This window comes from Rosa rugosa, chromosome 1 (genome assembly GCF_958449725.1).
Source record: "Rosa rugosa chromosome 1, drRosRugo1.1, whole genome shotgun sequence".
Lineage (NCBI taxonomy): Eukaryota > Viridiplantae > Streptophyta > Magnoliopsida > Rosales > Rosaceae > Rosa > Rosa rugosa.
Window position 1 is genome coordinate 36,975,527 of NC_084820.1, and position 27,540 is coordinate 37,003,066.

General features: G+C 40.0%; 1 protein-coding gene across 1 annotated transcript; it reads right to left on the bottom strand.

Moving 5' to 3' along the window:
• Positions 1–13,306: 13,306 nt before the first annotated feature.
• On the bottom strand, positions 13,307–14,652 carry LOC133727065 (uncharacterized). The gene is made up of 3 exons (XM_062154695.1): positions 14,536–14,652; positions 13,887–13,971; positions 13,307–13,548 (listed from the first exon to the last, which is right to left on the bottom strand). Exons 1-3 carry the CDS (start codon positions 14,650–14,652, stop codon positions 13,307–13,309), a joined length of 444 nt encoding a protein of 147 aa, XP_062010679.1.
• Positions 14,653–27,540: the final 12,888 nt, after the last annotated feature.

Consider the following 27,540-nt stretch of genomic DNA (forward strand, 5'->3'; position numbering starts at 1 on the left):
CCCTATGCTTCAGTTATGTCGGAAAATAAGAGGAGTTGGAAACCAGTTGTTGACTTGGGATCGCACTGTTTTCCGAAGCCGGAGGGAGGAGGTGGAGGTAGTTCGCTCACAGCTTAACACCCTATTACAGAAGCCCTTTGATCAAGATGACCAGGAAGCTAAGTAACAACTTTCCAGAAGATTGAACGAATTGATGTCGATAGATGAGACTTACTGGCGTCAACGTTCACGTGCAATATGGCTCAAAGATGGAGATAGGAACTCCAAATTTTTCCATAAGAGAGCCTCTAATCGACAACAAAAAAATTAAGTCAAGGGTCTCTTTGATGACAATGGTGTCTAGCAGGATTCACAGAATGGGATCGATAAAGTTGTTTTGGATTATTTCCAATCCATTTTTAGTTCTCAGCCTTCAGATTTGGAAGCTCAGGAGATGGTACTACAAACCATTGCGCCAAGGGTTACGGATTCAATGAATGAGACCTTATTGGCTCCGTATAGCATGGAGGAGATCCGAGACGCTCTTTTTCAAATGCACCCGTCCAAAGCTCCGGGGCCTGATGGTATGTCTCCTTTCTTTTTTCAGAAATATTGGGACTTGGTGGGTCATGAAGTGAGTAATGCTGTTATGTCTATGTTGACTAAATTGGAGATGTCCCCGGATTTGAACTTTACTCATGTGGTTTTGATTCCAAAAATTAAGGAAGTGGTGAATATGTCACACTTGAGACCCATAGCTTTGTGCAATATCATTTATAAGATTGCTTCCAAAGTTGTTGCTAACAGGTTGAAGAGCTTTCTACCAGCTCTTATTTCCTCTCAACAGAGTGCTTTTGTACCAGATCGCCTAATCTTTGATAATACACTTGTGGCTTCAGAGGTGGCTCACTACATGCATAAATTGAAGCGAGGTCATGAGGGCTTTTTGGCTCTTAAGTTGGACATTAGCAAAGCCTATAATAGGCTGGAATGGAGTTTTTTGCAGAAAATTATGCTCAAGATGGGTTTTGCTAGTCAATGGGTGGAACTGATTATGTTTTTTCTGTCCACGGTACATTATTCCTTTCTCATTAATGGCAATGCTAAGGGTTTCATTGCTCCGCAGCGAGGTCTGAGGCAAGGTGACCCTATCTCACCCTACTTGTTCCTTCTATGTGCTGAAGGTCTATCGGCTCTTATTTGTCATGCTGTTTCTAGTGGTCAATGGCAGGGGTTATGCATTTGTGATGGGGCTCCTGTTATTAGTCACTTGCTCTTTGCTGATGATAGCATGTTATATTCCTATGCTAGTCCTCAGGACTGTTATCTTATTCGTCAGTTACTTAATATTTATGAGAAAGCGTCGGGGCAACAAGTTAACTTGCAGAAAAGTAATGTGGTGTTCAGTAGGAGTGTGCTTCCCCACTTGCGCGAAAATATGGCGAATATTCTGGGAGTTCAGATGGTAGACAAGCATGAGAAATTTATCTTTTGCTAGTCCTCGAGCAAAACAAAAGAAACTAACTGCTATAACAAAAGACACGGACCTAATGTCTTCCAAACATCTCAGAGAACTTATAATGCCCACTAGTATGATCAACAAAATTCAAGCAGTCACATATCAGAATTCACAATTTCACTTCAGAGCTAATTTATTTTGATAACCATAGTGCTAAATTTATAATACATGAACAATCAAACTAGTGCAACAAAGGAGAACCAACTTATTCATGGGTCAAACACGCGTCAACTCAATTTCTCACAAAGATGCTCTCAATTTCTTTTCACTCATGATTTTCTGACTTGATGTATAAGCATATATTTCGCTCAAGTTATATGTGAGAGGAATGATGTAATAAGACAAACAAATAGCTCACATATAATAATAAGAAAGAAAGGTTTTTTCTGAATTTTTTTTACATATGATCCCATGATTGGAACGCCAAGACTCGGATGAAATGCCAGTGACACCATATGCTCACCCCTCTACACAAGTCTCCACAAATCAAATGCACAACTTCAAAGATCAACAAGGTCTTTATTCAGGGTTGTAATGGGGCCAAGGATTAAGGTTAAAAGAAAGAAAAGGAAGGAAAATTCAAAGATCCTAAAGAACCTAGTGGAGCACCAGAAAAACATAAGAGATAAAAGAATCTTGGAACTCCTCAAGGTAATCAATCTTCAAACATGAAGCAAGTAATTTTTCAAGGCCAGATGTCATCTTCTTGGGCCTTTGCTTCATTCTAAACCTTTCTTCTAACACTTGTGAAATAGGACAAAGGCCAAATTTTCTTGAACAGGCCTTCAATTAAAAATAAGCTCCTTATTCACAAAAGGGGGACTAAAATCCATACACTTTTTTTTCCCTCTCTTTTGCCGTATACTTTTTTTTTCTTCATATTTTTTTTCTGTTTCGGCATACATATATTGTTTTTTTTTTTTTTTTTATGGACAAGTCTTACCCCCACACTTGCTTACAAAAGTACCTTGAACATACATATATCTCTAAAAATATTTGCTCCACTAATTCCTTAGAATAGGGTAAGGATAAATCTATACTAAGCTTAGGGTTAAGGAATTCGTGGGTAATGAAACAAAAAGGCTTAATGTAGGCTCTAGGGGGTTAACTAGGGGATTGCACATCTTGTGTGCATAAAAGGGACACAGGTTAATTTTGCTATGGTGGTAATCCTAGTGCTTTTATCCCTTCCCATCCATCATGCAATTCAACCATACGCTTCAAGAGGCTTTGGGGCAAGTTCTAGCATTTGTCCTTATAAAATATGCAAGTCGAATCCGAGTCTCAACCAAGATGAATAAGAGATGAGATCATGCAAAATCCTCGTCAAAAAAATAAGATGATTCTACACTAAGCACTCAGAAAAGAAATAGCACATATACAGGATCAAAAGCTCACAAGGGTTTAAATCAAGTTTAACATGGCATAGCATGCATCCATCAATTCTCAAGTGTTACATTAATCCAACCATCAATGTATATAAATCAAGCACAATAATCATCAAAATCTATTAACAATTATTTGAAATCAAGAATCTAACACATGCTTGCATTCCTTTTGTGACCAAAATATAAATCCGTAAACAGTTCATGCTCATCATAGAGTTTGGAAGAACCCTAAAGACTCAACAGAAAATAAACCTAAGAACTAGACTCTTTTTTTCTTCTTCTTTTTTTTCATTTTTTTTTGATTGAAAAATAACAAAAAGTTCAAATTCCTTCCCCCCACACTTAAACTAAACATTGTCCTCAATGTTTGATCTAGATATAATCATGCAATGATATAGTTAAGTATAGAAGGAAAGAGAAAACACATCACAAACAAATGTAGTTAAGAAGAGTAGAGAATGCTCCCTCTTGTAGACCTCCCAATGCTAATGATCTTTGGATATCAACCTCAAGGCTATAAGTCTAGGGCAAGCTCTATGCCAAATGCACCAAAGATACTCCAATAATGCTCAAAGTCATTAGGAAACATCACTTTTCACAAACTAATTTCAGCTAAAACCTTGCAGCATCCCTGTTTCCGAGGTTCATAGCTTATCCAGTAAGAACCGGAATCCAAAGGTTCCACTTGGAGATGAAAGTTTATATTTAGGGATTTCCATACATATGTGGCACGCATTCCAACTCCAAGGGATGTAGAAAATAGAGACCTGCAAAGTTAGCAAAAAAAATTACAGAAAACTGGCAAAATGCTGACAGAATAACCTTCGTCCATTCAAACCTGAATACAAGAAGCTACAGGGGTCACATTCAGAAACCCTTTGGTAGAAATGAAGTAGAAATCCGGGGCTTCAAACCCATATAACTTTGTCTCATTTGGACCCCCGGAAGTATCCCCTGTTTTGCACTTTATGTGGCTCTGATGCCCAGTTTTCTGCTTTTCTGTTCCAACCCTCCTGTACTCAACTGGAAACTACAGATGGTGTGAAACTTGAAATTTGGATCTGCCAAAGCCATTAGAAAATAGACATCTGGGGATTTTGATCCATATATATTACGTCTATTGGTTCCAAAGGAGCTGTGAACGACAGCTGTTCAAAGTAGACTGAAATCTGGGCGTCAGAAAAACTGGTTTGATAAAAAGTGACTCCTGTAAATCTTTCTCAACTATGACACCTGCACACACACACACAAAAACATAAAACCAAACAAAACAAGAAGAAAAGAAAGAGAAGAAAAGAATAAAGAAAACATCCCTTAGAAAAATACCGCAATTTTCCTCCTTCATTCATTGGGTTGCCTCCCAAGAAGCGCTTGGTTTAACGTCCTCAGCCTGACAGCCGGGCCAATTCTTTAAGAGTAATCAGGAGGTTTTGGTCTTGGTTCCATGAGATGCTTGACCTTTTTCAAAGATGCTAGGTGATCCCTTGTAAGCAACTTGTGCTCCTTGGTAACAATGGAAAGATAGGATTTCAACTTTCTCGTTTTCTTTCTCTTCTTCCATTGTCTCGTTCTCTTCTTATGTCCCACAAGCATGGCCAAAAGAATCTTCTTATCAGAATTGGGATATTCACCTATCACCATCTCCACATGATCAACAAACTCAAGAGTTTCTTGTATGGAGGGAACAAATGTAAAGCTCGAATGTGGCAAGTAATGGTCAGGTGGTCGGGCATGTGATAGAATTAGAAGCCCGTCTATAGGAGATTTGCTGGACTCCTCTTCTAAGCAATCCTCCATGTCATCCTTGCATTCTTGATCTTTATGAGCTATGATGATTGCTTTCGGCACTTGGTACTCATTCGCATGAAGTTGAACCTTGCTTTCTTTAATGTAAAATTCCTCGTCTGTCAAGGACTCTTCAATATCACTATCTTCATATGCTTCAAGCTCGGTTGTATAGTGTAACACATAATCCTCACATGTCCCAGCCTCAAGTTTCTTTTCATAGGGCTCATCCAAATCTGTATCCTCATCCTCATCCAAAATTGACTCATGGAATACATTATGAGGCTGAGGTAAGGCTGTGACTTCAAGGGACTTCCCTAAAGTTGTAGTAGGTGTAGGAGGGCACTCCATAAGTACCTTGGCCTCCAAAGGCTCATTAGCTTCTGCCCAATCTTCTTCCTCACTGGTCAATACCTCATGATATGACTCTTGAACCCAAGATTGTGTTTCCCGCTCCTCTGTTTCTTGGTTCAAGAATTAATAATTTGTTGGATATGTCGCTCAATATTCTCCACAGCTTTGTCCATATTCCTTGATGATTCTTCCGCACTTTTCGCAACTTTTTGTACAATTGCCTCAAGGGAGGGCTTCATTAGATCAACCAAGAGGACTAGTGCTTGCTCTTGGTATGACGGCCACATGAATGAATCAATATCATGATGATAATGATTATACATAGGGACTTGATAAGGCTGCCATGAGTTGAACGCTTCCGGATTCCATGAAGAGTTAGCATTAGTCCAACCATTGTTGTAAATGCTTGAGTTGGGATCCTCCCACATTATAGTAGCATGCTCGAAATAACCTTGGTATTGCAGTCCGAAAACAAAACAAAACAAAAACTAAGTTAGTATATTACAAAATTGAAAAACACAAAAACAAAACAGATTAGCAATTAAGGAAAACAATCCCCGGCAACGGCGCCAAAAATTGGTACATCTAAAAGATGCACAACTTAAACCTTGCACTCAAATATCATCGTTGGTAATATAGTGATCAAGCAAGGGTCATTACCCGCTGAAGATTGTTCCTAAACTGCTAATCAAATGTCACAAGCTACTCTAAACTATGCTACTGAACAGTTAACAAAAATAAATTAATTAACTAACCTATACTCGATGGAATTTTCTGAAAATTTTACATGACACTAAACACACATTGAATAACACATATACAAAATTTCAAAACAATCGGAGTTGATTTGTGATTATACGCATTTATATGCGTGTAATTATATCTAAAACACTATAAATAAGCAAATCCCCATGTCAATTAATATGTAATTAATATATTTTTATTTATTTTGTAGAAAATATGCGGAATTGCGGAAACGTGAGAAAATGGTGCAAAATTGGAGCAAATTAGAGTTTCCGACAAAATGACGAAATTGTCAATGCGGGTCAACCGTGGTCAACGCCATCAAGAGAGTGGAATTCAATTACCTCCGATAGTATTTGCGGAAATGCATTGAGAAGAGAGAAGAAGAGGAACAAGAAGAAGAAAAAAATAGAATAGAAAAGGAAAGGAAATTAATATATATATATATATATATATATATATATATATGACGTCATGCTGATGTCAGCATGTTTAATTGTATAATTGTGGCCGGTGGCTTTCCCTTTCCTGTTTCTTTCCTTTCACCTTTCCTCTCAGATGCTGACACGTCAGCCTACCCTATCCCTTCTTGTATCTTGACCAAAAACGACAGCCCCATATTTAATCCTCCTCCTCACAATTAAAAGGGAGAGGGTTCATACCCCGGAGAGAGGGCCGCACCACCAAGGCACCAAACAGAGCAGCAGCCCTTTGGGCTGCTCTCTTTCCCTTCCTTCCCCATTTTTTCTCTCCTCACCAAGAATCACAACATACCTCATCAAAATTCCACCTCCTCACCAAGATTTCTTCTCCTCACTAAGATCCACCTCACTAAGATTCATTCTTTTCATCTTTTATTCTCCTCACAAAGATCCACACTTCCTCATTAAGATCCACCTCACCAAAATCCATCTTCTCATCAATTTCACAAGATTCAAAGGGGAAGCACTTAAAGCATAAGGGGTTTAATCACCACTTGGGTAAAAGGGAGAAATTATAATTCCAAGGCTTGTTATGTTTGCTTTTTAGCATTTGTAACTTGTCTTGGTTGTTCTCCCTCTTCTATACATTTTCCTCTTTTATTTATATGAAATTGATGGAATTGATGATGTATATATTTATGGGTAGTGAGTAGAAATTTTGTTGGGGGTTAGGGTTGTGTGCCCTAGCCCAAATTTGATGTAATGGATGCTTAATTTAATTTATATATGGAATTTGTTGATTATTGGATGCTTGTGTTTTGTGATAATCGATTAGAATGCATGCTTAGGAATTGTCAACTCTTGGGTATGTGTTTTAATAAGTCTAGATTAAAATTTAGGGGATGACATCCTTAGATTTTAGAGCTAGAACCCCGATTTAATATTCGTGGGAAGTACAAGCATGGTTCATTACATGATTAGCTTGATCGCAATTATGGTGAGCTTGGTTGCCTAATTCCTCGAACTCTAGGCCTCTTGATGTGAGTTAGTGACCCTTGAACCGGCTCTAATTCATGTCAAGTGAGTTCCTACGGCCCTTGAACCGGAGTAGGAATACCATGAAAGGGAATTTTGGCCCTTGAGCCTTGAAAAGCCTTGGGTACGGCTTCTACCATCTTTAATAAATTGCATATAAATTAAATTAGCATCTAGAGCATTGAATTAGGGTTAGGAATCATCCCTAACTACCAATCCCATATTTATATCATTTCTTACTTTTCTTTGCTTTATTTAATTTAGTTGTTAATTAAAGTCTCCATTTAAATTCTTGCACTTTAGTTGTTAGAAATGCAAATTACATTTTCGGTGACATTTCCTACTTCATTGTAAATAGTCATCACTAGGTCTTAGTTTTGATTAGGCTTTGGTGCAAACCAAAGCCGAGCATTGCTAAGGTTTGGTGCCTTAGAGTAGCATTTTTATTTATTTTATTTTATTTTTCTTTTTCTTTTGTTTGCTAAGTGTCTTTATTTCCGATTACCCAAGGATTGTGGGTTAGCCACTAATCCCCGTGGTACGATAACTTTGGGCATAATACTTCCCTATCTTGACAATGATACGTACGCTTGCGTAAATGTGTATCCAAGTCAATTTGGTATATTAAATAATTCACGTAAAACTGAACACAGAAAGATAACAAAGCAGAAACAGATTTTATAACTTTAAACTATTGATAGAAACAAAGCTAAGGACTCATTCTCCACCACCAAACACACTCAATCATATCAAAGCTCAGTTATGGAATCCTAAATCTCAATTGAATTTACCCGAAGTTAACTCATAAGCTCGAATTAACCCATTACCCTTTCTTAGTTCCTCATTAAGTGAATACAAGCTCACCACTTAATCTATTTCCGATTATGCAACCTAGACACAAGCTCGCTAAGTTTAACATATCAAAATCATTAAGCACTAAAAGGGTTTGGATAAATCTAAGGTCACAAGTACGTTGGTAGTCTTGCTAAACCTAGGGTTTGAGTCACATGTAATTCAAGAAGACATTTTGCTACTCAATTGGAATCAACACACGACATATACGAATCTAGTGTTACTCCTAGCATTAGAACCCTAACCTCTTCATTTAGTTGCGCACCTAAACAAACAAGTAAAGATTCATCTTGTAGACACAGTGAAACATAAACACTCAATTGATAATATAGAAAACCAAAAACTGAATTGTCATCAATATGAATTGAACATGTTTGGGGCTTTGAAATTGCCCCTAGCTACAAAAGTATTTAGCTAGACATAGTCATGAATTCGCTGAATGCATACATCAAGAGAATTGAAAAGAAAAATAGAGATGAAAGAAGGAGATGAGATCACGGCTAGATGATGGCAGAAGATGTCGTTCTCTCCTTTCTCTTGTGCGGCCGAACCTCTACTCAACTGAACGTCTCCCTTCTTTATTGCTTAGGTCAGCAAATTTTCACTTCTTTTCCTTTTAGGATTCAAGTAGCTTCTCCTCTAAGATTTCTAATAATTTTCACCCATAAAAATATGTCATATATCTCTAATAAACAGAGATATTCAGTTAATAGTCGTCGGTGGGCTTCTAAAAGGAATTCGGGCCTCAAATCATGGATTTCCGTCAAAGTGTCAGATTCCCGGACTGCTCGACCTTGCTGTACTAAATCGGCCATAACTTCTTGTAGAAAAATGATATGAATGAACCGTTAAAAGTTCTGGAAACTAGACATCCAAGGCTTTCCAAGAATATAAAGTTCAGTATCTAGTTAGTTCTGAGCTGCTCTCAGTTTCATGTCGAAGTTGACTGATCTGCACAGGCAGATTTACTGATTTAGCTTCCTTTCTTCTACTTTGCTCCATAACACCTACAAAACATAAAAATAGAGTAAATGACTCAAATAGATAGAAAACTAGCTGAGAAAACATGAAGAAATCAACACAAAATCATGTACATTTATGAGCTTATCAGAAATACCTAGGTATCCCAACTCTAGTAGGCCGGTCCAAGACAGATACATTTGCCTATATTAAAGACAACTTGTCAAAGAAACTGACAGGATGGCTGTCTAAATTATTAAGCAGCGCTGGTAGAGAGATCTTAATCAAGGTAGTAGCTCAGGCTATGCCTCTATATACGATGAATTGTTATCTGCTACCTCAGTCTCTTATTCAGGAACTTCACCAATTATGTGCTCAGTTTTGGTGGGGTAGTACGGAGGAGAAGCGGTCTATGCATTGGCGTGCTTGGGATGCTTTATGTAAACCTAAGAGCATGGGAGGTATGGGCTTTGGACATTTATTTGCTTTTAATCTTGCCATGTTAGCAAAGCAAGGGTGGAGGTTAATCCAAAACCCGGATTCTTTAATTGGCCAGCTTTTAAAAGCTTTGTATTTTCCCCATTGTAATTTTTGGGAAGCAACTTTGGGGGCGCAACCCTCTTATGCTTGGAGGAGTATCGTGCAAGGTAGAGATATTCTACGGGAAGGTATCCGAAGACATATTGGCAATGGGACAACCACTAATATCTGGGCAGATCCTTGGCTAATGGGGGAGGACTTGAGTTTGTATAGGTCCGATCGAGCTACTGTGGTTGCGGATCTGTTTCTTGCTCCAGGTGTGTGGGACACTACTCTTTTATCTCATTTATTCCCTACACATATTGTTCAGAAGATACAGGCACTCCCACTTAGCCCTCAGAACCATGCAGACAGATGGATTTGGGATGCTGACAGAAAAGGCAGATTTACAGTGAAGTCTGCTTATCATATTGCTAGGTGCAGGATTCTTGAAGAGGAGCCTTCTAATCCTAACCCTAGTGCAGTTCTTTGGAAACAATTATGGAATGCCCCCGTGCCAGGTAATGTGAAGGTTTGTGCTTGGAAGGTGGCCTTTAATATTCTTCCTACACGAAGCAGGCTTAGTGAAAGAGGTATTGATATTGATACCCAATGTCCGTTTTGTGATGAAGAAGTTGAGTCCCCAATTCATGTCCTACTTGATTGTCCCCATGCAGTTAGTATGCTCCAGGTAGCTCATATTCCTAATCTCCCAGGTGCCTCTTGTGTTGCGGATTGGTTGGTATCCATTTACTCACAGGCCCCTGCAGTTTTTGCTCCTTCATTGATGACCATCTGGGCTACTTGGCGTAACAGAAATTCCCGGATTTGGGATGAGGAGTGCAAGTTGGCTACTGATATTGTGCCAAAAACATTGGGTTGGTGGGAGGATTATAAGGCTGCTCGCACTCCCTCACCTTCTGTTCATAGATCAGGGTCTTTAACCCAATGGAAAAAGCCTCCTATTGGTTTTATTAAATTGAACGTTGATGCGGCCTTTTGTTTGGATTCGGGTATCACAGGATTGGGAGGTGTTTTCAGGGACCACGAAGGAGTTGTGTTGGGGGGCTTTTGACACACAGTAATGGTGTCTAGTTCTGCCCGCCATGCGGAGTTGTTGGCTTTGCTTCTAGGAGTGCAGTTGGCTATTGATCAGCATTTAACACCAGTGATAGTGGAAACAGATTGTATGGATTTGGTTCAAGCTATTTCTGGCTCTTCCCTTGATCAATTGGAGTTGGGGTTCTTAATTGATGACTTGCGAAACTTGTTGCATGCTGCTTTAGATGCTAAAGTAGTTTTTGGTAATAGGTAGGTTAATCTAGTAGCGCATACTTTGGCGCAGGAGGCCAAAGCTGGTCAATTTGGTATTGATTTCTTTACCAACATCCCTCCAAGTGTGGAGGTTCTAATTTTCTCTGATTGTAATGACGTTTCGTCAATGAATTAGTCTTCCATTTCCCTCAAAAAAAAAAATACACCTCCCTTCTTTTTTTAATTTATTTAATGACCACATTAACCTTCAATTGAAAAAAAAAAAAAAAAATGAAAGACTCCGTCGAGATTGGAGGACGACAACAACATCGCAGTCCCTGAGACGTAGTATAGATGTTGATGGGCAACTATGGTTAATAAGTTTATAAAGCCTATATGGTATAATTGGTATTGGCACTTCTATATTGATTTGTATCATTACATCTCCATATAATTAGATAAGTATGATTAGCTGTGGCTTCCATGCATGGTGTTTGACGAGACAAGACGAGAGAAGGACGCGAGGTTAACCATGTGAAGGAGTGTGGCAGTGGAAGGCTGCGAGCGTTGTCGATGGGAGGTAGGTGGTGAACTGGTGAATGATTTGAAACAATTGTTATAATTAATTCTTTTAATAAAATGAAGAGGGTATATAAGGAAGCTTAAAGAAAAAGTTGGACAAAAAATTGAAGGGGTGTGTATTAAAAAATTATGGTTGCGTATATATAATGGGGAGTGAAATTTGCACTCCCCTTTTTGTAAACCACACACTCTTTGCTGTTTATTCCAAAAATACCCCTTGTTAGTCATTCATCTCTATTTTTATCGTTTCTTTTCTTTGGTACCCTGTTTCTGGTTTTGTTGAGTGGAATGTGAAGGCTCCATTAGAAGGCATATATGAAGATTATGAAGGTGAAGAAGATGAAGTGGATCTGAATGAGAATGATTTCAATATGGCGGATCCGGAGCTTTAGCACTAGCACTGACCACTTTCCTCGATCTTCTCCTTGAATCCTCAATGCTATCATCACCTTCCTCACCACTGGCCACTTTCCTCTTATTCCTCCCAAAGCTCCTCAACTTGCTCTTCTTCTCCCTCACTTTCTACACACTCTACCTCCTAAACATGCCTTATCCATCTTCCAAACCTCGCAACTCGTGTCGATCATAGTCACTTCGTTTTTTGAACACCCTTTCAGGTTTCTCTCCCCTTTGTCTGCCAACTCTTCCACCTCATTCAATTCCTTGTTGTTGTCCAAATTCAAGGAAGGGATCGTGGTAAGGTCATGCACGTCATTTCTGGTGCTCCTCCATCTCTTGTCTTTACTATTGGAGTGGGTGGTGTAGGTGACACAAACTCAGGGGTCGGTTTGTTTTATGAGGACTCTTTTGTTGGAAAGTTCGGAGCTTTCTTCGAAGCCATCGATAAAGAACAACTCGGAGATGGCGGCATTCATTAGGCCCAGCTCCTTTTCCGTCGTCTCGGGTCGGATTGGAAGATTCGGGTCGATTTGAGACTGATCAAATTGACTCAGTTGACTAGGCATTGGGACTCGGGTTTGTCGAGGAGGAGTTGGGGTTTCGGCTAAGGAAGGGTTCGAGTTCAAGGTTGTCGCCGGCTGGGAAGCCCTTGTTGGACTGGAGGCGGTCTAGCAAGTTAGGACCAAACTTGGTAGCGCGAACCAGAGCATTGTCGAGCTAGATGGATCTGATTGGTTGGCTGGACAGAGTTTTGATTTAGGATTGAACAAGTGATGATCGGGGTCAGAGATCTCTCCGTGGCCTTGTTTGGTTTTCTCGACTTCTAGGAAGACATAGAGAAGCTCTGATTGTTTTGTGAAACTCATTTAGTGAAGATGAAAATATAAGAAGACAGTAAGGGTAATTTGGAAAATTTAATGCACAAAAGAGAAAAAGGGTGTGTGGTTTATAAAAAAGAGAGTGCAAATTTCACTCCCCTTCAAATATTGCAATAAATTACAAAAACCAATACTTTTCCATACATGAGCAAATGCGGGTCCAAAAATCATAGCAAGCACACTTTGAGATGCCCTGAAAAAACGGACACACTGTGATGCCCACAACATAAAATGGAATTAGAGATAATAGCATTCAGTCTACCCTCCAAAACCCTCTCGTATAGTCCCCACTGAACATACAGGACAAGAGACAAGATTCAATTACGTCCTCGTTCTCGTCGCTGTCAGGATAATGAAACTCTATGCGAAAAAATATTATAATCGAGTATGTTATAATCGCTCTCTGTTCACTATATTTTTGTTGCCGGAATTGAAATTTCCAGCTCGAGATCCTTGCTCAACTGATGAAGGCACAGAATCTCTAGAATTAACTCCACGGATATTCGCCATTGATGTCATAAATGTGCCATTCATAGACAACTTTTTGGGCATTACTTTGTTCACATTTCTAGCAGGCTGTCCCAACTTGTTTGGTTTTGCAAGTGAAGAAATGGGTGGTTTTCCATTAGCATTCCCTCAAGCCATATTACTTTTAGTTTGTAAAGCTTTTAGTTTCCCACGCTCTTTTTCTTCAGAATCACTCTGACTGTCATCGTCTGAGAAGCTTATCACAAGATTATTGTTGGGCCCCGAGTGGGCACGTGGAGGACGCCATCCAGGTGTTGGTACTCTGTTCGCATCATTGCTCTTCTGGGAAGTAGGTTGCTTGGAGGTTTGGCACTGAATATCAGCAGAGCTTGCAGGAGATACAGCCTTCCCTGTGAGATAAACATAAGTCCATCAGACAAATCTAGTACACGATGCTGAATCATGAGGGACCATGAAATTTAATGCGACAAAAGAAAGTCACCAATAAGTGCACTAGTCTGCTACATACATGATTTGTTGACATCTGCACATTTTCATTTCACCCACATGCCTAAGACCAACTTAAAATTTGTCAAAAAAATTTATTTTGGGAACCATCAGCCTCAGATGTATTGCCAATTTGGCAGGAGTGGGAGCTCGACAAGATGATATATATGAAATATTCCATCTTAATGTTTCAAACAAAACAAAATAGAAATCTTTCCCTGTGATGAAAAGCAAGACTTACCCACTTGATTCCCATGGGTGAATTTGTTCACCAGCATGGGCCCTGTAGTACCAGTGGAACGTGCAACCGAGAGAACAGGATTTTCCTGTGGATATTGGATAAAGAGTACCCATTAAAGACAATTATGTATCTTCCTTAACTGACTATAATCACAACAAACAATCATTAGCAAAATAGAAACGGTGGAAAGGCATTATCAGGTAAGAACCGTTTTAATACAGAAGCTCGGAAGCAGAGTCAATCAGGTGAAGAACCTTATGATCTTACCAACCAATACCTCTATATTATCACTCATTCCAACATAACTTCTAACCATAACCCCTCATTGAATCCAGAACTTTCCGGTAGCGTAACGGAGAAATTAAAACTCAAAACAGTGCAAACCCCAATTTCATGTACACAGAGACTAATTTCAACACTCTTACTCGAATCTAATCCTATAAGTTACCCAAGCTAAAGTAAACTCCAATATCCAGGAACTGAAACAATCTAACATCAAAAATCCGATTCTAATTTCCAGAATTTCCCCAAATCTATACACAATACTCATGCACTGAAACAACAAGCTCAAACAGATAATAATCAAGAACCAAAAATCAACACACAAGTTGCAGATGGGGCTAGGGTTTGGGGAGAGTAATAATCTTACGTCATTATCATCCGAAGAGAGCTCGCCTTCTTCTCTGGATTTGGGAGGGAGCTCCGAGTTAGGGTTTTTGTCCGCCGCGGACTCGACTTGCATCGGCGCTGCGCCGTCGGGCTCCATTTCAGGCAGCGATTACGGGTATGTCAAGGTTTGGGTGACTGTGAGATTTGGAGAGTAAGAGAGGGAAGACCTTTATTGCTGTGAGATGTGAATTGCGAACCGATCAAGGGGATCCAGAAAAGTTACGGTCCGGAATTGGGCCAGCACACCCTTTAAAATATATGATATTTTCAATAATTAAAAGAAATTATAAATGTGAGAAATAATATGGAGGTATTTTTTCTTTTTCTCTTTTTGTTGTTTCCCTCTCGACTCTAATTTCATTTTTCTGTTAGATTCATCTAATCTCTTATTCCCGTTAACTTTTTTTTTTTTTTTTTTCTGTAAAGTGGGCCGGTGCGGCTGGCCTCAAGTTTTGATTAATGAAACCATAGACTACAAGGGGAGGACATATGTGAGCCCCCGAAATTTTCGTTTAATTTTTGAAGGTAATTTTTCGCCAATAAGATTTTCTCAAGGTGATTTAAGTGAAGGAATCGATTTTGGAAATTGTTTTGGTGTCAAGACCACCTATTGGGCCTTATGATTTAAGTTTGGGCCCGAGTCCTTCGTTTTGGGCCCAGAAGGTTACAAAAGTTTAGTGAGGCGACAGTTTGTTAAATTTTCGAAGACGATAAATTTAGTTGTAACAAAGTTTTGGATTTTGGATTTTTACGAAATCGAGTTTTAGGCCTAGGATGAAGTCGAGAAATAACTTAGGAAGTTTCCGACGAAAAGCGAATAAAAGAAAAGTCTCGAGCCCAAAACCCGAAAGAAATTAGCTAGAGGAGTTTCGTAATTCGTAGCGAGGGTAAAACGGGCATTTCACGCAGATGGGTATAAATAGAAACCCTTGAGTGTGAAAACCCTAAAATCCCATTCTCTTCCTCTCTCCCTCTCGGCCGCATCTCTCTCCCCCGAGCTCTTGCACTCTCTCTCTCTTCTTCCCTCTGCAAACGCCGGAAAACCCTATCTCCGGCCACCACCTTGCAAAACCGCCACCACCCATCAACGCAGCACCAAAATCCGACCCAAACCCAAGAAAAATATAAACCATGCATCAATCTCTCTTTCTCCTTCTTTCCTCTGCCACCACCGGAGACTCCAGCTCCGGCCACCATCTCAACACACCACCTCCTCCAATCGACCCAGAATAGAAATCCGACCAAAGCCTAACCGAAATCACCACCAAGCATCTTCGTTCGCCTCCACAGACGACCTCCACAGTCCCGCCGTGTTGCCCGGTCAGAGCTCCCATTTTCGACCATCATTTCAATACACCTCCGACACCAATGTGCTCAGGCGAAGCCAAACATTGAAGCCCCAAAGCTTCGCTGACGATCGACGCCGGAAAACGCTGCACGAGCTCGCCGGAAACCGTAGCTCTGCATGTCTTCGTCTTTCGACCTCCCGTTTGAAACGAACGAAGTTACCTCTAAGGATAAAATCAGTACCTCAAAAACCTCCAACCCTCAAAACCCCAAAATCCGGCGCTGCTCCAAAACGTCACACGCGCCGCACGCGCCGCCGTCTGCGCGTGAAAGTTTGTAACTCCGCTGCCCACGACCGCCGGACTCTCAGATTGATTTAACTAGGTAATTTTCGACACCTCTCTTTGGTTGAGGCCTTTATTCCATTATGAACCGGAAGCCCTAATTGTGTGTTATTCGATTTGGAGGAATTTGGAGGAATTGAGGTTTGTGGAATCTGCGTTTCTGGAGTTTTGGAGAAGAGAAGTGTAGGGTCAGTTTCCATTGAGAATGGACTGAGGTAAGGGTTACGAACTCCATGTTTGGATGTGAATTTGGTTAAGAATTGGACTGCTGATTTTGTTATGCTCGTTAGGTGTTTCAAGACGGTTGTCGATGGTGGAATGCAGCTACAATGGATTGCTAATTTGGAAAGGAGAATGGTAAGGTTCTGGATTTTGGTTTTACCGGTGGTGAAATTATCTTGGATGTATTCTGCTGTAGTTTGGGTTTGTGAAAATGTGCAAAGTTAGTAAAGTGATGGGTGTTGTGACAAATGAAATGTTGTACAAGAATGTAATCGGTGCTTTAGCGTTATGACTTAAGGATTGATAAATGAGAATGGAAAGAAAGTTGGATGCTAAATTTGGTAATTGGTGTAGGTTTTTGGTTGAGGAATAATTTGGTTAAGTAACCAAAAAGGGAAATCCATTTAGTAAATACTTTGATGATTAAAAAGGGGAATTAAGGAAACTAAGGTGTATCAATGAAAATAGAAGGTCTAATGAGTTGACCTAAAATTCAATCATGGACCATGGATTTCTTAAATTCTCCATGTCCCGAAAATTGAGAGAAATTTATTTAATGAATTTTTCGGGAATGGAAATTGTCATTTTTTTTCTTAAAATAAAAAGGGGTAAAGAAATAAAGGTCAAAGTGCTAAGCATAATCACCATATCTCAAATGGTTCAAATGCCATGTCACTTGGATCATTCGGGAATGGTGAGTGTATTTGTTACTTAAGAAAGGAATGCTAGTGAATGGCATCAAATATTTAACTAGAACTATATTATCGAAAGAAGCATGATCACCAATCACCATATCCCAAATGAGCTTACTATTCTAAGTGAATTATTCGGGAATGGTTTCTACTAATTATTGATCATGGGTTATTTGGTGAATTTTAAAGTGAGATATGAATTAATAACTTATCGGATACAATTTTTGGTTAAAGGACTCGTGCGTGTGCATTTGGAAGTGGACAAAGTGTTGAAAGTCGAGAACGAATCTAATTGTGGATGGGCACTCCAATTCCAGGTAGGGTGAGCTGTCCCTTCCTTGTTAGAGGCTTTTCGTTATATGTGGAATGCTCTAGTATAATATTATGTTGCCTGCAAGTACGTTTTTGGTTGTTCATTAGTCGATGCCTCGTGATACATGTGTTTTCAGAACTGATAATTGCAAATTGTGAAAACCGAGGCTAGACTTGCATGTTGAGATACTGTACCCTTGTATGTGTGTACTTGTGACCTGAAAGTGAATGGGACCTAGACGCGTAGATTCCTAGGGATCCCACGGTGTCGATAACCGTGAACCTCCAGAGGGGGCCGTGCTCCTATGTTTGTCGAGAAAAAGTGAGTATAGACAGTGAACCAGTCATAGGAGACTCAGGGCCAAGAAATGGACACTTTCGCTACTTGTAGTCACAAAGACTACAGAGTAGTTGGCTGGTTCTCGTACTCAGGACGAACCAGGTCGGTCACTGATTTATTTTATTTTAGCCGGCAGGTAAGTATCTCGGAGCTCCAAGTGTGTGAAGCATACTGCACATGTTTTATGAAAGAAAACAAATGTTTGTGGTTGCCACTTTTCTTAAAGCATTTTTCGATAAACGTGCACAATATTATGTAGTAAATATTTTCAAGTATATTATTTTTCAAACCTAGCATGGTTGGGTCGGCCCCTACTGGGCATGCGAGGACGAAAGCTCACCCCTACTATAGTGTGCAGGTTTCGAGCAGGTGGTCGGGAAGCGTACAGGGGAGGCACATGGCACAGCTTGGCGCATTTCTCTTTAGTTTTATCAAAAGAAGGTTTTGGTCCTTAATCGGATTTTGTGGTAGCTTGTTTATTTACTTTTTATTTATTTCCTACTCGTTTACAAAAATTCCGGGAGACCCGTAACCCTGGGGCGCGTCTCCCATACTTGTCGTTACTTAGAGATCAGTTTTATTTTCCAAATTGGGCTCCGATCGCAAGCCCAAAACTCTTAGCCCATTTCGAATTCCGCTTTTGAAAATGTGTTGTTAGGTTGCTAGAATGATTTGTCCAAGAAAGTGTTTTGTAAACCAACAACCTAAACTCAAAAGGCCTTGCGGTTTCGGGTTGATGAGCTATCGAGATGCAATTCATGACATGTCGATTCCTCATTGGCTCGGAGTCGCGGCGCTGTGGGACCCCCTCTCGGGTCACCACAGTAAAGTGGTATCAGAGCTCTAGGATCCGAAATACTTTCGAAATCGTTTTTGCAAAACTAGCAACCCTTCTCATATTTTTTTTTTCAAGTGTCGAATTTGGTTGGGCAAAACGCTCGAATTTCTTGGACATTTTAAAGTATGTTGGTAAAAATATGTTTTGACGTCCCTCCTTTATTTTATTCTTCCCGGAGGATACCCTATTGCCTTATTTCACTTGCAAATATTTTTCATTGAGGCTACTTCCGAGTCATTCAAAGAATTTCCAACGGATTTAAAAAGTAAAGATACATTTGAGGTTCCTTGAAAAAGAATTTTGTTTGTTTCCTTATGGTGCTTTAAAGTTTGGTTTAAATTTTAAATTGCCAATGCCGTCATGATGCCACTCGACCACAAACGCTCCAAAGGTAGTAAGTATGAAATTGGATAAAGTGTTTGGTAAATTATTAGGGGATTGAGCATTAAGGAGTTAACGAAGTTATATTGGGTGAGTTGATACTCGGAAAAGTAGATTAGAGATGAAGTTGAAAGGAATATTTGTGTACCCCCATGCTAGTGTTATAAAGTAAATTTTATTGACGGATTAAAGTTGTTGTACTACATATATTGTTGCACGTATTGAAAAATATAGAGTGTTGTATGGAGCAAAGTGAAAAATTGAGTAAAAAGTGAGATAATGACCCCTATATAGTCATTTGGATAAGTGGTGTTCGTATTTTCACTCGATTTCCTCTTCTTCCTTCCGAGCGATGGCCCGACTGCAGCGGTTCCCCATCAATGCTCTACGGAAAGAAGGTGTGATTTTCGAGTAAGGTAGACACCACTCAAGTGTTTCCCAAGTGGTGGATTGATAGGGAAACTTGTAAGGGCAACACAAACATGAAATTGATTATTGCTTGAGCTTGGCATCTCCCCAATCTTGTTGTTAATTGGTGGAACGATATGAAGCTTTGTTGCTTTGGAAACTCTAATGTTGTATTTTTGTGCTGACAAGATTACTTTGTGGGGAAGCACAAGAAATTGAGGAAAGACCAGTGGAGTCACATAAACTATTCTTGAGTTGCCATTGGTCTGCATAGAGTTGAGAAATTATGTTCCCTATAATCAGGGAAATTGTTGGGAAAATAAATGATTGCGGAACCAGCAACGTACTTGGAAATGTTAGTATGCTTTGAGACCACAAGGTCACGACCTTGTACTGGTATTTAGTAGGATCACTAGCAACGTTTCTAAGAGTGGTCATGAAAAGATCCTTAAAGTATTATAACTTTAGCAGCCAGTTTTCTGTACTTCAAGGAATCTTTGATCGCTTTGAAGTCAATAATGCTACAAATTTCGGAACGTGGACAAGATGGTAGCACACTCTTGAAAGACAACTTTGATTACGTGGTTAGAATGAAGCTGAAATGGTGACGTCAAGGAGTATTTGAAAATTCGAAAGTTGAATTAAGGCCTCATTCTCCAAGGATGTGGAGAAAGGCGATCAGTGTGCCATGTAGAAGTACATGTTGTGGCTTCGCTATCATGACAAGGTAAAAGACGAGTACGAGTACGAGCTCGAGAATCGAGGGGACAAATTACGCATTTACCCCATGCGTTCACTTTTGAGACAAAGTATTCGTAACATTTCTTCCACACCAGGAGTTTACATTAGCTGTTTTACATTCTTGCCTCTTACTACAAAAGTTGATTTTCGTCTCTTGCATTACTCAAAATGTTTTCCTCATAAGTCAAGAGACTACACCTTAAACAATCGAGTTTTCCTTACTGAAGTGTTTTGTTTTACGAAGCTCGAACAATTTTAGGTTCTTTAGAAGTTTTACAACCTAGACTTTGAAAACAAACTCAAAACTATCTTCAACGCTGTTTCAGCAAAATGCAATTGAAATTATTCCCTTACCTACCAAAAAGTTCTTGCCAACAAATCTTGTTCGAAAAGTAGGAGAGTTTAAAATTTCCCTATTCTGTTTTCAAGCAAAAAAAAAAAAAAAAAAAAAAAAAATTGGAATTCCAAGAATTTTACTATTTTGTCTCCGCAACTACTTGAAATTTAGTTTTATCCGACCTCTACTACTTTTAAATTTCTGAAATTTTGACGACGGTCTCAGTCAGCATCTCTACATTGAATTTACGGATTTTGTTTGGGTTGAAATTGCATATCCAAAAATTTTAGTCATTAACTCATTCGAAATTATTTTCCAACTTCTTGGAAACTTGAAATGATAATCTTGTTGTGGTTTTCTTTTCTCATTAGTTATCTTCTATGTAAACTGGTGGTTGGAAGAATGTTAGTTCACCTCTGAATTTACTCAGGACACCCATTTTGAAAGTAAAGGATTACTTTAGAGGAAAATATTTAGAAATTACTTTTTCTTGTTGTCGGACGAGGACACAAGAAAATAAAGAGCTTGTAACCGATTCAACTGTTTTGGCTTGACCAAAAAAACTGAAGGAGCGCTTATGACTTGATTTCTGAGTTTTTACATCAAACAAGTTCGTAGGGTGAAAATGATAGTTCAAGGTCGAAACCGTTAATGGAAATGTTACGAACTTTACAAATCTCGAGGAGTCAACTTCGATTGGTGATCCTTGAATTTCGTTGAAACTTAGCGAAAAGTGTTGTTGCAACTCGATGCCTTGAGCATTGGACGGTTGGTTTGGTCATTGCCAAGTGACCTATTGATTGATGTCTCATGACGTGTAGTAGATACCTGGGTGTTGCGATTTTACAATGTGACATCAAGTCTATTGAGTTATGTGCTTTGTTTCGACGTCATATGGACAAGCTGTCATGATTGTTTGTTCATGGAGTAAACAGTATCCGCTAAGCTACGAATTAGGGTGTATGAGGTTTGACAACCAATATCGTTGATAACTAAGAGGTTGACGTCAGTGATGACATCGTTGACGTGTCATTCGTAGTGGCGTTCTACGAAACTTATTTATGTTGACCAACGGAGAAAGCTCGGTTTCTCTCCTTGGTTGCTACTTATATTTAAGGCTCAAATTCCCGAGTAATTTTCTACCATCGTGAAATGGGAATTGAGTGTAGACGTCAATTTGTTTTCAGTGATTTTGAAAAGTAAGCTATTATTGCATGGTTGCAACGAAGTTACTATTTAGCAAGTTGCTAATCGAAAGGAAGCATGATTCACGGAATAAAGTGTATCCTATGGAATGTATAATAGGAACACCTAGTGAAGTGGTAAAGATGGCTCCGGAATGGGGATGTGAAGTTAATGGGAGTACAAATTGTGAAAGTTTTACGAATGTTATTATGTTGCGTAACTTGATGCGTGATGGAGTAATCCACGTGAATTGTTTACAAGTAATGCTTGAGAAATTCTTACACTAGTGTGTTGGTCATCTAGTTGTGCAAACAAGGTTGATAAGTGGATTTACCACTGCTTTGCAGTATGTGGTTATTGAGATTAGTGGGTGACTAAGTGTTAGTCCCCGATTTGTTTTAAGGCTCATTGAATTTTTCAAAAACGCTGAAGCGATAATGTCTTTGTCTATGGCATTGAGCTCAGAGGAGTTGGGTGTGGATGTATGCGTACACACACACAATGTGATTGAGGAAAATTGCAATTTGTGAAAAATAAATGGTTAGAGAGTTTGACAAGGTCGTCCCCATAAGTGAAGTAAGATGAACCATGTGAATGGTAAAGGTTCAAAAAGTATCAGAGGAAGGTAAAACCATGTCTTGTGTATACTCGAGTCTGAGGTGAAAAGAAGTAACCTCTCTTATTCATGCGTTGGGCAAATTTCGAGGACGAAATTTATTTTAAGGAGGGTAGAGTGTGAGCCCCCGAAATTTTCGTTTAATTTTTGAAGGTAATTTTTCGCCAATAAGATTTTCTCAAGGTGATTTAAGTGAAGGAATCGATTTTGGAAATTGTTTTGGTGTCAAGACCACCTATTGGGCCTTATGATTTAAGTTTGGGCCCGAGTCCTTCGTTTTGGGCCCAGAAGGTTACAAAAGTTTAGTGAGGCGACAGTTTGTTAAATTTTCGAAGACGATAAATTCAGTTGTAACAAAGTTTTGGATTTTGGATTTTTACGAAATCGAGTTTTAGGCCTAGGATGAAGTCGAGAAATAACTTAGGAAGTTTCCGACGAAAAGCGAATAAAAGAAAAGTCTCGAGCCCAAAACCCGAAAGAAATTAGCTAGAGGAGTTTCGTAATTCGTAGCGAGGGTAAAACGAGCATTTCACGCAGATGGGTATAAATAGAAACCCTTGAGTGTGAAAACCCTAAAATCCCATTCTCTTCCTCTCTCCCTCTCGGCCGCATCTCTCTCCCCCGAGCTCTTGCACTCTCTCTCTCTTCTTCCCTCTGCAAACGCCGGAAAACCCTATCTCCGGCCACCACCTTGCAAAACCGCCACCACCCATCAACGCAGCACCAAAATCCGACCCAAACCCAAGAAAAATATAAACCATGCATCAATCTCTCTTTCTCCTTCTTTCCTCTGCCACCACCGGAGACTCCAGCTCCGGCCACCATCTCAACACACCACCTCCTCCAATCGACCCAGAATAGAAATCCGACCAAAGCCTAACCGAAATCACCACCAAGCATCTTCGTTCGCCTCCACAGACGACCTCCACAGTCCCGCCGTGTTGCTCGGTCAGAGCTCCCATTTTCGACCATCATTTCAATACACCTCCGACACCAATGTGCTCAGGCGAAGCCAAACATTGAAGCCCCAAAGCTTCGCTGACGATCGACGCCGGAAAACGCTGCACGAGCTCGCCGGAAACCGTAGCTCTGCATGTCTTCGTCTTTCGACCTCCCGTTTGAAACGAACGAAGTTACCTCTAAGGATAGAATCAGTACCTCAAAAACCTCCAACCCTCAAAACCCCAAAATCCGGCGCTGCTCCGAAACGTCACACGCGCCGCACGCGCCGCCGTCTGCGCGTGAAAGTTTGTAACTCCGCTGCCCACGACCGCCGGACTCTCAGATTGATTTAACTAGGTAATTTTCGACACCTCTCTTTGGTTGAGGCCTTTATTCCATTATGAACCGGAAGTCCTAATTGTGTGTTATTCGATTTGGAGGAATTTGGAGGAATTGAGGTTTGTGGAATCTGCGTTTCTGGAGTTTTGGAGAAGAGAAGTGTAGGGTCAGTTTCCATTGAGAATGGACTGAGGTAAGGGTTACGAACTCCATGTTTGGATGTGAATTTGGTTAAGAATTGGACTGCTGATTTTGTTATGCTCGTTAGGTGTTTCAAGACGGTTGTCGATGGTGGAATGCAGCTACAATGGATTGCTAATTTGGAAAGGAGAATGGTAAGGTTCTGGATTTTGGTTTTACCGGTGGTGAAATTATCTTGGATGTATTCTGCTGTAGTTTGGGTTTGTGAAAATGTGCAAAGTTAGTAAAGTGATGGGTGTTGTGACAAATGAAATGTTGTACAAGAATGTAATCGGTGCTTTAGCGTTATGACTTAAGGATTGATAAATGAGAATGGAAAGAAAGTTGGATGCTAAATTTGGTAATTGGTGTAGGTTTTTGGTTGAGGAATAATTTGGTTAAGTAACCAAAAAGGGAAATCCATTTAGTAAATACTTTGATGATTAAAAAGGGGAATTAAGGAAACTAAGGTGTATCAATGAAAATAGAAGGTCTAATGAGTTGACCTAAAATTCAATCATGGACCATGGATTTCTTAAATTCTCCATGTCCCGAAAATTGAGAGAAATTTATTTAATGAATTTTTCGGGAATGGAAATTGTCATTTTTTTTCTTAAAATAAAAAGGGGTAAAGAAATAAAGGTCAAAGTGCTAAGCATAATCACCATATCTCAAATGGTTCAAATGCCATGTCACTTGGATCATTCGGGAATGGTGAGTGTATTTGTTACTTAAGAAAGGAATGCTAGTGAATGGCATCAAATATTTAACTAGAACTATATTATCGAAAGAAGCATGATCACCAATCACCATATCCCAAATGAGCTTACTATTCTAAGTGAATTATTCGGGAATGGTTTCTACTAATTATTGATCATGGGTTATTTGGTGAATTTTAAAGTGAGATATGAATTAATAACTTATCGGATACAATTTTTGGTTAAAGGACTCGTGCGTGTGCATTTGGAAGTGGACAAAGTGTTGAAAGTCGAGAACGAATCTAATTGTGGATGGGCACTCCAATTCCAGGTAGGGTGAGCTGTCCCTTCCTTGTTAGAGGCTTTTCGTTATATGTGGAATGCTCTAGTATAATATTATGTTGCCTGCAAGTACGTTTTTGGTTGTTCATTAGTCGATGCCTCGTGATACATGTGTTTTCAGAACTGATAATTGCAAATTGTGAAAACCGAGGCTAGACTTGCATGTTGAGATACTGTACCCTTGTATGTGTGTACTTGTGACCTGAAAGTGAATGGGACCTAGACGCGTAGATTCCTAGGGATCCCACGGTGTCGATAACCGTGAACCTCCGGAGGGGGCCGTGCTCCTATGTTTGTCGAGAAAAAGTGAGTATAGACAGTGAACCAGTCATAGGAGACTCAGGGCCAAGAAATGGACACTTTCGCTACTTGTAGTCACAAAGACTACAGAGTAGTTGGCTGGTTCTCGTACTCAGGACGAACCAGGTCGGTCACTGATTTATTTTATTTTAGCCGGCAGGTAAGTATCTCGGAGCTCCAAGTGTGTGAAGCATACTGCACATGTTTTATGAAAGAAAACAAATGTTTGTGGTTGCCACTTTTCTTAAAGCATTTTTCGATAAACGTGCACAATATTATGTAGTAAATATTTTCAAGTATATTATTTTTCAAACCTAGCATGGTTGGGTCGGCCCCTACTGGGCATGTGAGGACGAAAGCTCACCCCTACTATAGTGTGCAAGTTTCGAGCAGGTGGTCGGGAAGCGTACAGGGGAGGCACATGGCACAGCTTGGCGCATTTCTCTTTAGTTTTATCAAAAGAAGGTTTTGGTCCTTAATCGGATTTTGTAGTAGCTTGTTTATTTACTTTTTATTTATTTCCTACTCGTTTACAAAAATTCCGGGAGACCCGTAACCCTGGGGCGCGTCTCCCATACTTGTCGTTACTTAGAGATCAGTTTTATTTTCCAAATTGGGCTCCGATCGCAAGCCCAAAACTCTTAGCCCATTTCGAATTCCGCTTTTGAAAATGTGTTGTTAGGTTGCTAGAATGATTTGTCCAAGAAAGTGTTTTGTAAACCAACAACCTAAACTCAAAAGGCCTTGCGGTTTCGGGTTGATGAGCTATCGAGATGCAATTCGTGACATGTCGATTCCTCATTGGCTCGGAGTCGCGGCGCTGTGGGACCCCCTCTCGGGTCACCGCAACATAGAGCCTAAACCCCATATTACAAAATGTAAGGTATTCTAACATGCACTAATTGGTAAATAGTGCACATTTGACAACTCTATTTGCTTTGACAAATATGTGCATAACGGAAAGATAACTCTACAAAGGAGAAGCACCATAACAAATAGCATAGTTTTCCTACTATGTTGCCGCACGGAATCTAATCCGGCGACACTCTGCTACTAGGAGGTTGTGACCATTTGACAAAGCAAGGAACTCGCCGCTTAACTAGGACAATCAAGGCACGCAAGGTGCCCATATCTGGACAACGCCTACCTCTTCTTATTGAAAACAGTAAATAAGTAACAACTAACAAAGCATAAAGTAAATGAAAGCTAAAAACATAGCTGCCCAAATTGGACCCAATTCCTAAACCCTATCCCAATAGTCGTTTAAGATTTGGAGAAGACCATGACCGGCCCATGAATGTTGCTGTCTCAGCCCTAACGTCGCACCACCATCCAAACAGAACCACAACCGCCGTCGAGACCTCCCCACCATTGCTGCAACACCGTCGAGCCCAAGCCATCTACCTGAACTGAGCTGATCCCGATTTGCCACATGCCGGACCAGAACAATCTCCAGTCCCCACCTGCAAACCACCGATCCACACAGAGAAGATCGATCTCCGGTACCACCTGGAATCAATCCCAGCTAAGACGATCCCCGATCCCACCTGCAAACAACCAAGCTTAGATCGATCTCTGATCTCCGCCTCAACCCTATGAGCCCAATACCCAAACCTCGAGCCCCGGCGATGCTAACCGGTGTGATCAAACCCTTCGCATCCTTCTTCCACCAAAGATCCCGCCGCCATCGATCCCGGAAACACACACGCTCCGCCGAATAGATTTTCTTCCCCATTCTTAAACAACTTTCAGGCCAAAAATTCCCACTAGAGACCAAACAGAGCAGCCAAGAGGGTTCTGACGAACGTGTCCCGTCCGACGACAACGTTGCTAAGATGTGCCGCCGGACAGAGGAGGGAATAGAGTTAAGGCTACAGGAGGCGTAGGTTTAGGAGCTTTTTTCCTATTCCCGTTAACTTAAAGTACTGAAAATAAAAGAGTTATTTAATTTTAAGGTTCGTTTTGAAAAGTTTTTGAGAAGAACATGAGGCAAAAGATCGAAATTTCTCAATAAACTTAATTCAAAAAAATTATAAAATAGTTTTGGACCACCATTCGAGACAATTTTATTGACCAATATGGAATTATGTTGATGTTGACTTGTCCAATTGTGTCTTCTTCTTCTTTTTTAGGCTAAATACTGTTTACTCTATGAACTTTCACGGAAAAAACAGTTCAGTCCCTCGCCTTTTAATTTGACACGTTTACTCTCTGTTCTTTCAATGTTACACCCAATAGGTCCATTCCATCACTCTCCATCCAAATCCTTCGTTAACTCCACATTTTTAAGGATAAAATTACTATAATACCCTGACTTTCTCATTCTTTAATTTTTTTTAATTGATTCTCTCTTTTTTTTCTTCTGTTCGACATCATACCAGATTGCCTCTTCATCACAAGAACCCTGATCTATCTTTTCCAAACCCTCTCTTCCACCACCATCATGCCTCCAAAATCAAAACCCCAGCAATGCAAAACCCC

Coding starts and splice junctions, on each gene's coding strand:
- LOC133727065 (XM_062154695.1), bottom strand. CDS start 14,652: ATGGAGCCCGACGGCGCAGCGCCGATGCAAGTCGAGTCCGCGGCGGAC. Junction 13,972..14,535: donor TCTCTTCGGATGATAATGAC/GTAAGATTATTA, acceptor CAATATCCACAG/GAAAATCCTGTTCTCTCGGT. Junction 13,549..13,886: donor CACCCATGGGAATCAAGTGG/GTAAGTCTTGCT, acceptor TTTATCTCACAG/GGAAGGCTGTATCTCCTGCA.